Source organism: Anolis carolinensis, chromosome 1, assembly GCF_035594765.1.
Source record: "Anolis carolinensis isolate JA03-04 chromosome 1, rAnoCar3.1.pri, whole genome shotgun sequence".
Classification (NCBI taxonomy): Eukaryota; Metazoa; Chordata; class Lepidosauria; order Squamata; family Dactyloidae; genus Anolis; species Anolis carolinensis.
The window spans coordinates 353,820,346-353,836,115 of NC_085841.1; the positions used below are offsets into that span (position 1 = coordinate 353,820,346).

General features: G+C 38.8%; 1 protein-coding gene across 3 annotated transcripts in view; it reads right to left on the reverse strand.

Annotated features, from left to right (window-relative positions):
* Window positions 1–15,770, reverse strand: part of jag2 (jagged canonical Notch ligand 2) — a 108,535-nt gene that overhangs the window by 48,523 nt on the left and 44,242 nt on the right. For all 3 annotated transcript variants that reach the window (XM_016998117.2, XM_003214277.4, XM_062968562.1), the window contains one exon: window positions 1,088–1,142. In XM_016998117.2, coding sequence (XP_016853606.1) covers window positions 1,088–1,142 — 55 coding nt within the window. The remainder of the gene's footprint in view (window positions 1–1,087; window positions 1,143–15,770) is intronic.

Consider the following 15,770-nt stretch of genomic DNA (forward strand, 5'->3'; position numbering starts at 1 on the left):
GCCTTACTCAGATCTTGTTAGGTATTTATTTGGAATATAGTCTCCCTCTTTTCCTACCATTCTATCTTGCTTACCATCATTGTCTTTTAAATCAGTTTAGCAGCTCCTAAAACCAGAGTGGCTATTTTTAGTACATTCAGATAAATGCATAACTAGAGCAGAGTCAAGACCAGCTTAACCTAAAACAATCTTACACAGTTGCTTCATATTTGGGGCTAGCTCTTCCATGACGTCAGAAGACAGCTATCTCAAGTGGCAGATCTCCTTACGTCTTTTGAGGGCACAACTGCTTTTGAAATCCTAGTACTGCTATTGCACTGAAAAAATATTTAAATTTGTTATCTCAGGTGCCAAAGTGTTCAAAGAAATCATCATCTGGTGGGATTTGGGTACATTGTAAGAGACGATTTCAGGAAAGACCTAATGTTCTGTTGTTGCAAAATGAGCTGAACATCAAAGAGAATGCTTCTGGAATGTGGCCACACAGCCCAAAAAACTCAAAGCAACCCATCAAATGTTCATTTGCAGCAATACTCATAATAATAAAAAAATGATAATAAATATATGTTACAGAATCCACATCTTTTTCCACATATCCACAGGAAACACAGGACCAAATAGAGTGCATTAAAAAGGCAACCACTTATGTTCACCAATTCTTACTTTCTAGCCAAAAAGAACTCAGAAAAGCCACTTTTTGTAACAAATCCTAGAATCTCAAGACTGCTTATTCAGTAACAATTAACTGAATTGTGGTCAACATTTCCCCAAGCTCTAAAGCCCAATGTATTCCCAACATTATTTCTAAAAGTCAAAATTGTATTCATGCAAATAAAATTAACTTCTAAATAGTTTATTCATCTCATCTGACAAACTGAGATAGCTAAAAGCAGTTGCTCTCTGAGAACTAATTAGTTGAATTAAACTGGAAGATCTGAGTGCATTCTTAAGTGTATGCATCTTCATCTGTAACATCACAACATTTCAAATACTGCCCAACTGGCCATCTAAAGTTCATCCGAAAAGCATTGCATATTTATTTGATTACAGTTTCACAATGAACACATTTTTACAAGACATTACTCACCCGCTTTTGTTTCATTATCCCAATCCCAGGCTTCTATTATTAATGTGAATGCTCTCTGAAACAAAAGATACAAGGAAATAATTAGAGAGATGAAAATGTTTTCAATTCAAAAAGTGGCATGAATCCAATAAGGAAGAGGTACCATTTTCTGTAACATGTAATAGTTTGATTCGTCCTGTTGCATATAATTTGTGTAAAATAAATTCTCCCCTATCCAAGAAAAAAGCACTCCAGAAAGGCATATTTGCAAGCATGAACTACAGTGCTAACACATTACTTTAACTATCCAAATTGCTAGAATTTACCATTTCAAAAAGTGAATCACTACTGATGAAATTGGCTTTATCAAGGGAACCTATTAAGATTACATTTCACAGAGCCTAGAAATTCCATGAAATATTTTTATTTGAGAAAAATCCAAAAGTGAAGTAAAGTATTTGCCTAAATAAAGAAGTGGTACCCTGCCAGGCCATACTCAAGTCATTGTTTTTCAGGAAAAAATGTTAACATCTAAAGCAACCCCTAGATTACATGAAGTCAAACATTATGCAGCAATCTTGACAAAGTTATGCAAATCCAGAAATGGACAGCGATCTGGCATTCTTATGACTGAATAGTATTTCTATGGCTGACAAAAGTTGATTGTAGGAGCACTCTGGCACTATTTAATAATAATAATAAATAATAATCATAATAATAATATTTCCTAGACAGCCCTCTCTCCCCAGGGGGACTCGGGGCGGTTTACATACATATAAAAAGGCAAACATTAAATGCCATAACTAAATCATACAATATCAAAAGATGAGAAATTATCATTAACAAACTACTTTTCAACAGTTACTTGAGAATTGTAGTCACTATTAATGGGATCACAGAGTTTTGAAGAGATGTTTCCTAGAGAGTGCCAAAATCAGCAAATGAAGCAGCAGTCTGATCACCTTATTCTACTACATTGGAACCTCTACTTAAGAGATTCCCAACTGAAGAGAATTTTGAGTTAAGAGATGTCGTTCAGCCCGAGTTTCACTTTGACATAAGAGCAGTGTTCTAAGTTAAGAGCTAGCATGAGAGGGAGCCCTAGCAGGAGAGCACAGGACTTCAAGGGACTGCCTCCATGTCTCATGCTCTTGTTTGCTTCGGTAGACTGTTGTCCACTTTGCTATTGTTCAGCTTTGAGGAACTTTCGGTGAGTTATTTTGTGTGGTTATTCCTGGTATGTTTGGCTTCATGAAATGAGACAGACAGAGACAGACAGACAGACAGAGAGAGAGAGAGAGAGAGAAAGCGGGGGGGGGGGAGTGGCTGCAAGTCCCTCGGGTGAGAAGGGCGGGGTATAAATGTTGTAAATAAATAAATAAACACAGTATGAAGAATATGATGTTTCTGTTTCTTCACTTCGTGCTTCCTTGTCACAACTTTGTGCTTCTACCATTTTAAAGTTGATTTTTCTTTTTATTGTTTCATGTGAATGTGCATTTATGTATTATTTGTTCTTCAAAAAGTACATTTTCTTATTTAAAAATATGTAACAGAAAAAAATGTGGGTGGGTGAGTTGAGGAGCTAGAATGGATAAATAGCATTTCAATAGTAAAATCTGTATTGAGATAAAAGCATTTTGCGTGAAGAGCTCTTCACGGAACAAATTAAACTCTTAAGTCAAGGTATCACTGTACTTCAAAGTCATTCAGAGCCACAGTAAGTAAAAGTCAGGCAATACAACTTTAAATGCTATAGCCAACATCTGGCAATACGCCCCCCTTTTCAGAACTTTTATAAAAATTATCAGAAAAATATGAAAATCTTCAGATCTAGATAGAACTCTCTGTGATTATACATATTTCCCAGAAAAAGTAATGTTTAGTGGCGAAGCAGCAACTGTGCAATCATTAGGATTGTAGACAAACAAAAAGAGCTTTTATCAAAAATTGTTTCTCTGAGGATCCCAGTAAATGAAGAGCGGCATATAAAATAAATAAATAAATAAATAAATAAATAAAGCTGAAAATCACTTAATTCAAACGAAGATACTCATGGTGCCAATCTGGACCAGAATCGCTGCATGCAGGTGGGTGTTAATCTTTTAATTTCATTATTTCAGGTCACTTACTAGCAACAACAAGGGCAAGGTAAAGCAAATCTGACTCCTTTCCTGAAAATATAGTTGAGCATCTAGGCAGAATAGGTTCATTCTGATTTCAATGTACATGCCTGGCCAACTCAACTTCAAAAAATATCTGGTTGATTAAGGCTGCATTCACACAAGGAGTATAACGCAGTGCACAGCAACCTGCTCTGGTGTGACCCCACATCTAATTTAATGCAAGCTCAAATTGATATTGAATGCCACACAGTTCTCTGTCCCTGAAGTTCTATCGATACAAAATGGTTTTTGGCACATCCACATGTTCATGGTTTTAAATTATTGTAAATCACATCACAGTAGCAGCTGTATTTTTCTTCTTCCCAGCAGGCATAAACCAATAGCAACTTTTAACATATGCGTTATGGAGTAGAAAGTAGTACCCATGAATAACCCCAGATACTGAGTGATCAAGGGTACCAACGAGTAGCTCTCATTATGGAGTGAGGGAGCTCGGGTTGCAGAACTAAGGGTGACCCAGACCAACAATGTAGATGGAGTAGGTACTGAGGAGCATTGAAGTGGACCGGAGGGATGAGAAATCAATACACTGCACAAAGAGATCTGAAAAACTGCTTCCTCACCACTTAAACAGCCAGAATGAGGTCATGCTCATAGAGAAGAGCCTTCAACCTTGCTTCTCAATTATGTAGAATTGTGAGTAAAGGCCTTGCAGTATTGAACAGTCTGGGGTCTCCTAGACACAAAAGACTTTCAAGTGTCCATCACTTTATGGAATTTTACTGGCACATTCAGTACACTTTGTAAATCTAAACCAAAGACACGAAAGAACAGTCAAAGGAGCTAAATCAATCCAAAAGTAAGAATAACCACCAAAAATACTAAACTGAGGACAGAACAGTATAAACAATCCAAGCTTCAACTTACCAGAAAGACTATATTGACATTTTTAAAAAAGCTTCAGTGGGTTTCTAGATGCTGCTGCTGTGGCAGACAAAAAGAAACTGAAGCTATAGGTGGGAAGTACAAGGCTGTGGCACCTAAGGGTTTGAGCAGGTCTATCACCAAAAATGTTGAATAGCTCTAGAACTATAGTTGCCAAATTCTAGATGTTCTTGACTTCAGCTCCAAGAATTCATGATGGTTGGTCAAACTAGAATTATAGAATAATAGAGTTGGAAGAAACCACATCGGCCATCTAGTCCAACACCCTGCCATGCAGGAAAAGCGCAAAATATCCCTGACAAATGGCCATCGGGCCTCTGTTTAAAGGTTTCCAAGGAAGGAGCTTTCCACCACACTCCGAGGCAGAGAGTTCCACTGTAGAACAGCTTGTACAGCCAGAAAGTTCTTCTTAATGTTCAGGTGGAACCTCCTTTCCTGTAATTTGAACCCACTGCTCAGAGTCCTAGTTTTAAGGACAGCAGAAAACAAATCTGCTCCCTTTTCCTTATGACACCCTTTCACATATTTATACATGCTATCATGTCTCCTCTCAACCTTCTCTTCTGCAGGCTAAACATACCCAGTTCTTCAAGACGCTCCTCATAGGACAAGGTCTCCAGACCTTGGACACCTTCCAGCTTGTCAAAATAATAATAATAATCATCATCATCATAATCATCATCCCCCCCCCCCTCTGTAGGTGCCACCTTGCCGTGGTGGTTGGGCTTAACTACTCCAATGATGACTGAGAGCTGTGCTGGCGGTAGTGTAACTACCGGCAGGTCCAACCAAGCCAGAGAGGGCTCAGCTGAGGAGTAGAACTAAGAGCACCTAACCCATTAGCATTATGGAGAATCAAACCGAAATGAAGTCTATACTGGCTCGGTTGTCGCCCAGGATAAAAAGGACCGCGGTGGATGCTGCTGATTCTGGACATCCGTCGCCAAGTGGGCTACAGAATCAAAATACAAATGAACAGCCACAGAAGCGGCAGAAATATACAATCCCAGAAAACCGCACAGTTATGAAATGCTATTACAAATGTGAACCCCAAAAGCGTGGCTACCAAAAAAAGATGCATCAGCTATGGAAACAAGAGTACTGTGGGACTTCCGAATCCAGACTGACAAAGTTCTGGAACACAACACACCAGACATCACAGTTGTGGAAAAGTAAAATGTTTGGATCATTGATGTTGCCATACCAGGTGATAGCCACATTGACGAAAAACAACAGGAAAAACTCAGGACCTCAAGATTGAACTTCAAAGACTCTGGCAGAAACCAGTACAGGTGGTCCCGGTGGTGATCGGCACATTGGGTGCTGTGCCAAAAGATCTCAGCCGGCATTTGGAAACAATAGACATTGACAAAATTATGATCTGCCAACTGCAAAAGGCCACCCTACTGGGATCTGCGCACATCATCCGAAAATACATCACACAGTCCTAGACACTTGGAAAGTGTTCGATTTGTGATTTTGTGAAACAAAATCCAGCATATCTATCTTGTTTCCTGTGTCATAATAATAATAATAATAATAGTTTATTTCTAACCCGCCCTTTCTCCATGAAGGGACTCAGAGCGGTTTACACATACAAAAGGCAAATATTCAGTATCTTTTTTGAACTGTGGTGCCCAGAATTGGTCACAGCATTCCAGGTGAAGTCTAACCAAAGCAAAATACAAAGACACCATGACTTCCCCTGATCTAGACACTATACTCCTTTTGATGCAGCCCAAAATCCCATTGGCTTTTTTTAGCTGCTGCATCACACTGTTGGTTCATGTTCAACTGGGTCCAGGACTGAACCCTCAACACTCCACTAGTCACTTATTTCCAGGATGAAGAGGAACCATTGGTGAGAACCCTTTGGGTTTGGATGCTTAACCAATTACAGATCCACCTACTAGTAGCATTGCCTAGCCCACATTTGACCAGTTTGCTTGCAAGAAGGTCATGGGAGACTTTATCGAAGGCCTTACTGAAATTAAGATATGTTACACACACAGCATTCCTTGTATCTACTAAGCTTGTAACTCTATTGAACTCTATTGAAAAAAGAGATAAGATTAGTCTGGCATGACTTGTTTTTGAGAAATCCATGTTGACTTTTAGTAATCACAGCATTCCTTTCTAAGTGATTGCAGACTGTCTTCTTAATGATCTACTCCAGAATCTTTCCTGGTATGTCTGGCTGTTTGGACAATAATTGGTTGGGTAGTAGAGGCTCTACCATTTCTTTTTTCTACTGACATAATCAAAGAACCCCCTTTTATTGATTTTAATCTCCCTAGCAAGCCTGAGCTCATTTTGTGCCTTAGCCCTACTAAGCTAAAGTTTCTGGGAATTAAAGTCCAAAACACCTGGGGAGGACCAAAGCTCTAGAGCAGTTTCTCAAACTGTGCTCTTCCAGATGTTTTGGACTTCAGCTCCTACAATTCCTAACAGCTGGTAAACTGTTTGGGATTTCTGGAAGCTGAAGTCCAAAACACCTTGGAGGAGCACAGTTTGAAAAACTGTTCTAGAGGGTTCTGAAAGACACAAGATAACCCTATTTCTGTGAGTCAGAGATTACGAAGAAGAACCCCCCCCCCCCCTTTTAGAAATTGCAAGGAAATTGTTTTTTTAAAAAAACATCATTAAAGCATTTCAGCATCTAAAAGAAATCTTTTCACTTCTAATATAAGTAATGTTGTGTGTTCTAACAGGATTGGAATTGATGAATTATTTTGTAGATGTGAATCCAATTCAACCCATCCAAAGGTTGAAATTTTCTGTCTAGGAGCTGCTGAGCTTCTTTGGTCATAAAATAATTGTTTTCTTTTGTCTTCATGTGGATACAGAGGAAATAAAACTATCCTAGCTCAATTAAATACAGTTATTTAAAGACAAACCCATCTGGGGAAATAAAAACACACTGCATTTTCTAGCAAGTATAGCTATTGTAGTCCTTCTTTGAAACAAAAGTATTCAGATAATATAAAACTCAATATGTAGTAACACTGGCGTAATTTCATGGATAATCTTCTACACATAGTAAACAATTCCTTTTACAATAAGCATGAAGGACTGCAATAATTATAGCAGAGAAGTTTTATAATTCTAGACCATATATAGGTATTTATTATCCTTTACATCTAAAACATTTCACATTTGCTGAAATAGGAGAAAAGTTAAATACATACACAGAATAAAGATGTTTGACCTAGAGTTAGGTTTACTAAAACCAGTTTTGCTGGAGAAATTTCTGTCTCTTGTAATTCCCCCCAATAATCCTCTCCATTCTTCAGTTAACTGCATTGCAAAGCACTTAATTTTGTTCTATAGTACTGGTTAACTATTTTACTATGTGTACTTTTTATATACAAATGAATATGTTGAACTGTTACTTGGAGGATCACTACAGAACATATAATGGCATTCTTGGCTGTCTCAAGTAATTCTATATACTTTTCATCAGGGTTCTAACTTTAATAGTAACATCCTTATATGACCATGGTATGCATAAATGGACAGTACTTTTACTTTGAAGATAGTTTTACTGGTAAAATTAAACTTAAGTTTATCAAGTTGAAACTGAATTCCTTCTGACTGAATCAATATTAATACATTTCTGAAAAGTGTGAGAGAAGCAGGCCAAAAACAACAATGTGGGAACATGTAGTACGGAGGTGGGATGGGAGAAGAGTGTATGCAAACATAACATAGAGTGCTTTTCTATAGTGTACATAGTCAAGACAATCGAATGTAACATCTTGGCTTGGGAACTTGCTTTCGGGATCTGGGAAGGTTCAGTTTTGGATGCCAAAAAATTTCCTATATTATTAATTGGTGGCTATGTGCACACAAACGCTTCAATGCATCAACATTCACATCACTGTTACTTTATATACAATAAGTGATAATTTGAGATCAGTGGAAATAAAGATGTGGAACCTGTGGATTCAGAGGCTAAGCTGTACATAACCAATCTAGTTAGATAAGAATGCACATACTTATCCCCTCAAATGTGCATAAATTCCAGGTAGCCCTCCTTTCCTTGCTGTTTATATTATTTTACTCAAAGAGACCTCCTTTACGACAGATGATGAAACACAAATCTGAGTTTAAGCCAGCAAAGACATATCACAGTCTGGCCGTAGGAGGTCTCAGAAACACCAACGTTTTATCATGGCTACTCTTCTACTTAACTGAAGGAGGGGGGGGGGGGAGAGAGATTTTGAAGGTATTTGGATTTAAACGTATCACAAGCAGCATGAACTTGTCAATACCAGTTTCTGCAGAATAAAAATGGCAGAGGGTTACACTCATGCCCTGGCTTTTCCCACAGACATCTGACTGGTTGCTGTGGGTAGACAATGCTAGGCTAAACAAGCTCTTGGCCTGATTTGTACAGTGGCTGTTAGGGTCTTAGAATTACTTTGAAAACTGTTCCTATGTCATTATTAGTACTAGTCATAAAAGTGGTATGCCAAGTCATTTTGGACGTGTTCCACAGATGTGCTTTCTGAAAACTGTTGAATATTATCCAGAACATATTCTGAAGTCTTCATATGAGTCAACAAGAATAATAGAGTACATAATGTTCTTTTTATATGCTTGTATACTGTCTCTTAGGAATGCATTTAATAGCTGGCAGTTCACCAAAAATATTTGTTTACAAGAAAGATCAATTAAGTGCACTTGAAGGTCTTTAAATGTCATAATCAAGCAAGCTGAAAGCTTTACTAGGCAAGCTTTTCTCGGAAAAGGTATAATATTTTAGGATATAACCACACAACAAAAGATACGTTTTTATATGCATAGCTTTAAGAATTATTTATTTATTTATTTACAGTATTTATATTCCGCCCTTCTCACCCCGAAGGGGACTCAGGGCGGATCACATTATATACATATAGGGCAAACATTCAATGCCCATATACACATAGAATCGAGACAGAGGAAGACGCAGAGGCAATTTAACCTTCTCCTGAGGGGATGCTCGATTCTCACCACAGGGGGGAGCAGCTGCTTCATCATCCACTGTGACGGCACTTCCTCATTCCAACATCGTAAATTAGTTAAATTTGCCTCCCCACTTTATAAGTGGTACCTTATTTCCCACTTGATAGATGCAACTATCTTTTGGGTTGCTAGGTCAGCAACGAGCAGGGGCTATTTTTTATTTTATTTTTAATTGATGGGTGCTCACCCCACCATGGGCTGGCCTCGAACTCATGACCTCATGGTCAGAGTGATTTATTGCAGCAGGCTGCTCACCAACCTGCGCTCACCAGCACTGCGCCATGTGTTCAAATATTATTACAGTCTAGTAAACTCAAAAAAATGGTACATGAGATATGTCCAGGGTGTAGAACACATGCATCGTGGCCTACATATAGCCTTTTCTGGTGACTTGTGGTCCTTTGTGTAGTATCAGTACCTCACACCCCCAGCATTTTCTTGATAAGGCACGACACACAGGTAACACACACTTTACTTTAGAGTAGAATTTCATTCCCAGAAAACTCTGGGAAATGCAACTCTATTCTAAAGCAAGTCATGTTTTCACTATACACCATGTTCAACTGGAAAAGAAAAGGATTCAGGGGAACTAAAAATAAGGCTAACAACAGCAATCTACATTATTTTGCTACTTCATGAAAGATGCCTTTATACACTGAACTTTCCAATTATAAATATATATAAGAAAGTATAAAAAGATTTCTGAGAAACAATACCAGTACAGCAGATCATTGATATTCCTGAGCTCAGGATCCACAAATTGAACCAAATTCAGACTGATTATGTAGAAATTGCAAAAACATTTAAAAAACACTCTGGTGCGAGCAGGCCAAGAAGTAGTCATGGGGCAACAGAGGAAAAAACATCAAGACCCAGGCACCAAGCACATATTCTTGGGCCTTGAGAAGAGGCAGCTCACATAGATCGAAAAGTTTGCATTCTTACATAGCTTTTCTCCATTGCTGCAATAAGGGATTTTTTTTCCTTTCCAGGGGAAGTCACTGTGAGACTGAATCCTTTCTCCTCTGCAGGGGGATAATACTCTTCCAGGGATATTGGAAAGATTATACACCTTGAATTGTTACATAAAACACAACAATTTATGTTTCTGCAACTATTGGAACACAAGTATTGTGCCTTTAACTATATTATAAAAGGAGACTATTGTGTTTCTAGAATTGGGGGGAGGGAGGGGCTATCTGCAAAGCTAATCAAGGCTAGGACGTAATCAAAGCTAAATGCTATTCTCCTGTCTTCAAATAGAACAAAAAGTCAGATTTCTTATGGGATGAGCTCAGAATGAAGTATTGTCAACTTTTTTTCTGGATATCAGCAAAAGGGGTGGAGAGGGGTATATGTAGAGACTGGCTGCTTTATGGGTAGATTGCTTCCGCCGTGTGCTGCTATTGCAAGCACCAACTTGGCAGTTACTGTTTTTACTGTTCCACCAGCTGCCTCGCATACCTTAATGGGTGATGCAAGTTGCAACAATACGCTTTGCTCTGCTTCTAGGACTCATGTGGATATTCAGCACTTCTGGCAGCAAGAGAATCTGCCTGACCCAAATGTCAGGCAAGATCTACAGCTGGAGCATAGCAAAGGACTAGGAAGGAGCAAGTAGAGGAAATGGAAATGTGAGATTAGCTATCTACTCCAAGACTTTAATGACTTACCCACCATTGCAAAGCCCAGGCCTATTTCATAAACCAGGGCTGGCATAGCGCCATCCTGGGGTCACATGTGACCTCTACCCCAGGCTCTGTTTGTGGCTCTCAAGCCTTCAGACTGTCACTTTTCTCACTCCAAAATGGAAAGTGCCTTTCCAGGAAGGGCTAGAGGTGTCAATTTCCTTTCAAAATAGATTGCATGTTCTCCTGCACTGCGTAACAGCCTTCTCCCTCCCAAAAGTGCATTTCCTGCCAGACTCAGCTGCTTCTGGGGACCCTGCCAGCAGAAAATTGGTCACTGGAGTGCCCACAGTTGCTCAAACCTGTCCTAAAGAGTGGGAATGGCCTTCAGATGGGGAGAAAGTTGTCAATTTTTAACTGGCTGAAAAATTACTTTTCCATTGGTGAGTTTTTTATTTTCTTTTTTAGATCAGTAATTAAATTCATCCCAAACGATAATAAGACTTAAAACATAGTATATGTGCATTCTTTTATATCGTGCTTTTGGCTTTTAAAAATCTAACCCTTGTACAGTGGATCAGCCACAATGGGGAAAAATGGAGCGCATACCCGATTATGCCATGGTAGGTCAGGTCTAGCACTGTTCTCTCAATCTAGACATAACATAAATCAGCAAGAGTGTGAGACTTTGAGAAAGATTTCCAGGTTCCTATTCTGTAGAAAAAGCAAAGAGACCTAACTTCAAAATGTGCTAGTTCACACTGCTACCTAAGTCCTACAAGAGCATTCTAAAATTATTAAACTGCAACCAAAACCATTTTCAGCTCACCAAGTTGTTGAATAACTACTTCTTGTTGTGGGCCTTCAATTTGTTTCCAAGTTATGGTGACAAAATTTCATCTGGGGACTTGCCATTGCCTTCCTATGGGGCTGAGAAAGTATGAATTGCCCAAGGTCACCCAGTGGGATTTCCATGGCTGATCAGGGATTCAGTTCCAAGTTTCCCAGAATCCTATTTCAACACTCAAACTGGCTGTCACACATGAACTGAAGAAAGCCTTACTATGCAGTGTCATACACTGTAGGACTATTTGTGACACTTGTCTATGAAGGCTGGCCAGTGAACACTATACTTAACTAAGTTCCCTGCACAGTTCTCCTCATTTTAAAACAGGAGAAGTTGCATACATATTTTCCTTCACAGGCAGCAGTGCAATCTTACGTATGCTCACACAAAAGTACCATTGAAATCCATTGTGTTTACTCCCAGGTAACTATGCACAAGATTACAAGCAAATGGTGAAATATAAACAAGGGAGTACTATGAAAGCAATACATGTGGTTTTATTTTATTCTTCCCTTTTGTGCTGCAAACATTGGCACAAATGTAATCTAAAAGGGCTGCGGAGAAGGAATGGCATGGATGAAGAGGGCAGGTGACTGGCAGCCATCCTGCATAGCTGGATGTATTTATTTCAGAAGCAAAGCCTGAACTCCTTTCAAGATGCTCTCTGTCTTATTATAACAACTAGCCTCCTCAGCTTTCACTATAAATATCTGGTACTTCTTTTAAAAAGAGGATACTCTCTTCAGAAAGGAGGGAACAGTTCAATGAGGAGTTCTGCAAGTTTAGCAAAGGCTCCTTAATCTTAGATTTTTGACATCTATCTCAGTCTCACTGATTGGAATATGACATTTAATTTTTGACAAAATCATGGCTGTGCTACATTATATGGGTGCACTTATAAATTCACTGCCCTACGATCACTACATTTTTAATGCACTTAATATAAAAGTAAAATTATTCTTAGCTGTGCTATTTTTGTGGTTACTGCTCAGGTGAAATTCAACTATTGCTTCTAGTCTCAGATTTGATTCCAAGGTAAGAAATGAAGAAATCAATCACCCATCATCTCTTTCAAACATCCAACAAGCCAAAACAATAACTTGAAATAACTTGTAGCATAATTCAGTAGTATTGTCCACTGAGTCACATTTTTTTTTCGTGTCAGGAGCAACTTGAGTCGCTTCTGGAGTGAGAGAATTGGCCGTCTGCAAGGACGTTGCCCAGGGGATGCCCGGATGTTTTTGATGTTTTTACCATCCTTTTGGGAGGCTTCTCTCATGTCCCCGCATGGAGCTGGAGCTGACAGAGGGAGCTCACCCACGCTCTCCCCGGGTGGGATTCGAACCTGGCAGCTTTCAGGTCAGCAACCCAACCTTCAAGTCAGTCCACTACGCCATCTGGGGGCTCCACTGAGTCACATGTTATTGATGGTTGAGCACAAGTGCTGCAGCAAATGGAACACCACCAGCAACGAAATACAGTAGAGTCTCGCTTATGCAACCTTCGATCATCCAACGTTCTGTATTATCCAACATAGTCTGTCTTTTAGTAGCCAATGTTTTCAATACATTGTGATGTTTTGGTGCTAAATTCGTAAATCAAATTTAGAGCAAGTTCTGTCTGATTTGGAAGGCTATTTTATTTTACACACACAGAATCAGAACCATCTCTAGACCCAGCTGTGTTCTTGATTACATCTTTGTGAATGCAACCGATTAGAAAACCTTCTACATTCATCTTTCATCTCAGCATAATCAAAAACCTCTCTACCACCCTATGTCATGATACTTAAGATATAAATGGCACTTAGGCGCTGGGGGAACTTAGGCCCCTCGTGCCGTTACAGTAACAAAAGCAGCAATCATGACTATAAGGGCTACTCATACACAACCCAATGTATTAAGATCCAAGTCCATAATTAACTATACATAGTGAAGAATAAGTTAGATTCATGTTTGGGAAACATGCTCCTGAATACATCTCTGTGAAGCCTCGAACACAGATAATGAATTGAGGTGAGGTGGGCTATTGTTCTCATGACCTGCTTGTGGTCTTCTTGTGACATCCAGCTAGTTATTCTGTCAAAGGGGATATCAGATCAGACAAACTTTTTGCCTGACTGACCTGGGCAATTTTGCTTCCACCTAAGTTTGCTGGACTCCTCCTACACTACCTCATGTTAAAGTAAGAGAATGAGGGAAGTACAAATATTTTCTGGAGTAATATAAGGAATGACGTGGCAATTACTTTTGTGAAGATTCTGAGAACCACAAAAATGGTATTCAGTTACATATGCTTTATGTATATGCTCTATAGATGTTAAAGACTCCTTAGTTTGAAGAACTACTGAGGTAACGGGAAAATGTATGAAAAGATCACATATAGCTTTTTAAAATCTAAACTACATTAAAAAAGAAGTACAGTCCTAAGGAAGTGAGCATACTATGAATTAGTGCAGAACTAGCCCATTACATAATGTGATTATGAAAATGTCCCCCAAGAGCTTACACTGGTTTGCAATGCAAATGTGAAAAACCAGGTGGAAATAACAAAATATTTGAATTTATGAACATCTGTTGTATCCTTAATATCATATGTAAATTGCCAACTGTTGTAAGCTGCCCTGAGCCCCTACGGGTGAGAAGGGCGGGGTAAAAGTTATGTAAATAAATAAATAATAAATATGCAAACCTAATATTACAAGAGTTTCAAGAAAGCCTCCATGTGAACTTTGTTGTAATGTTATATACTAACGCTTACAAAGGGCAGAAGGTGCTAAATAAGTAATAGCATTTTCTAAAGTTTTAACTATTTCCTAAAAACTGAAAGAACACACAAGATCTTTGTGACCTGTCACATCTCTTACTATCCAAATTAAGTTTCTAATTATCCACAAACATCTCAACTGATTTGCCTTTAGAAAGTACCTCCATAATTTCATTTTTAATAAGAATCCCATATACTGCAATACAGTACTCCAAAATATATCATCCACCTTTGCGGATGGGGGGAGAGGAGTGAATTTTAAATTTTTTAAAATTTAAATTTCACTTTGTTATTTACAGCTCTAGCAATAAAGAACAAGAAGTGGAATGAGTAGGGAAGGGAACACAAAAAAAACTTCCTGGAGAGAGAAAATGGCCACAGTTTTAAATGGCAGCATAGTTCAATGGGCTGAGGTTTCAGATGGCACCATATATCAACCCACTAGCTGAATGTGTCCAGCTTATTTATTATTTATTTATTTACAGTATTTATATTCCGCCCTTCTCATCCCGAAGGGGACTCAGGGCGGATTACAATGAACACATATATGGCAAACATTCAATGCCAACAGACAAACAACATACATTAGACAGACTCAGAGGCATTTTTAACATTTTTCCATCTTCACGATTCCGGCCACAGCTTCACTCCTCTCTTGCAGTTTTAGCACCACAACTGCCTTCTCTAGTAAAAACATCCATATGAGTATTATTTTTACAAGTCTAGGCACCCTTCCAGCATTAGTTTCATTCATAAACCTGCTAATAATTATTATTATTATTATAATTTTATCCCAGGACTGGGATAAAATAGACAGCCTCACCTACAAAAAAATGGAGAAAGACATGGTTCTCCTCACCAAGAGACAAAAACAAAAATTCGACAAATGTCGTAAGCAACAGCCAAAACCAGAACTGGACAAGTCATGGACCATCATCAACCTGACTGACAGACAAGTCACTGAAGACCAAGTATCCATTCTAGCAAAAGGAGGAAATTTTGCGGTCACCACCACCAGGATCCCAGTAGAAAACATCACTGCCAATGTTGAACCAGCAATTTACCGGCTCCCTGAGGAAGAAGTGGAGGAGGTAAGAATGGAAACAGCAAGGATCCTGAGAAATGCAAAACTTCCCCCCAGCAACATAACGAGAAAAGAAAGACAGGCCATCAAAGATCTCAACTCAGATCCAGAAATCATCATTCTCCCAGCTGACAAGGGGGATGCCATGGTAATCATGGAAATAGAACAATACAAAGAAAAAATTCAGACAACTTCTAGATCCCACAATTTACAAGAAACTGAAACAAGACCCTACTAACAAAATCACCAGAAAAACGAACACTCTAATCAAGAACTCCTCCATTAACTTTGACATACG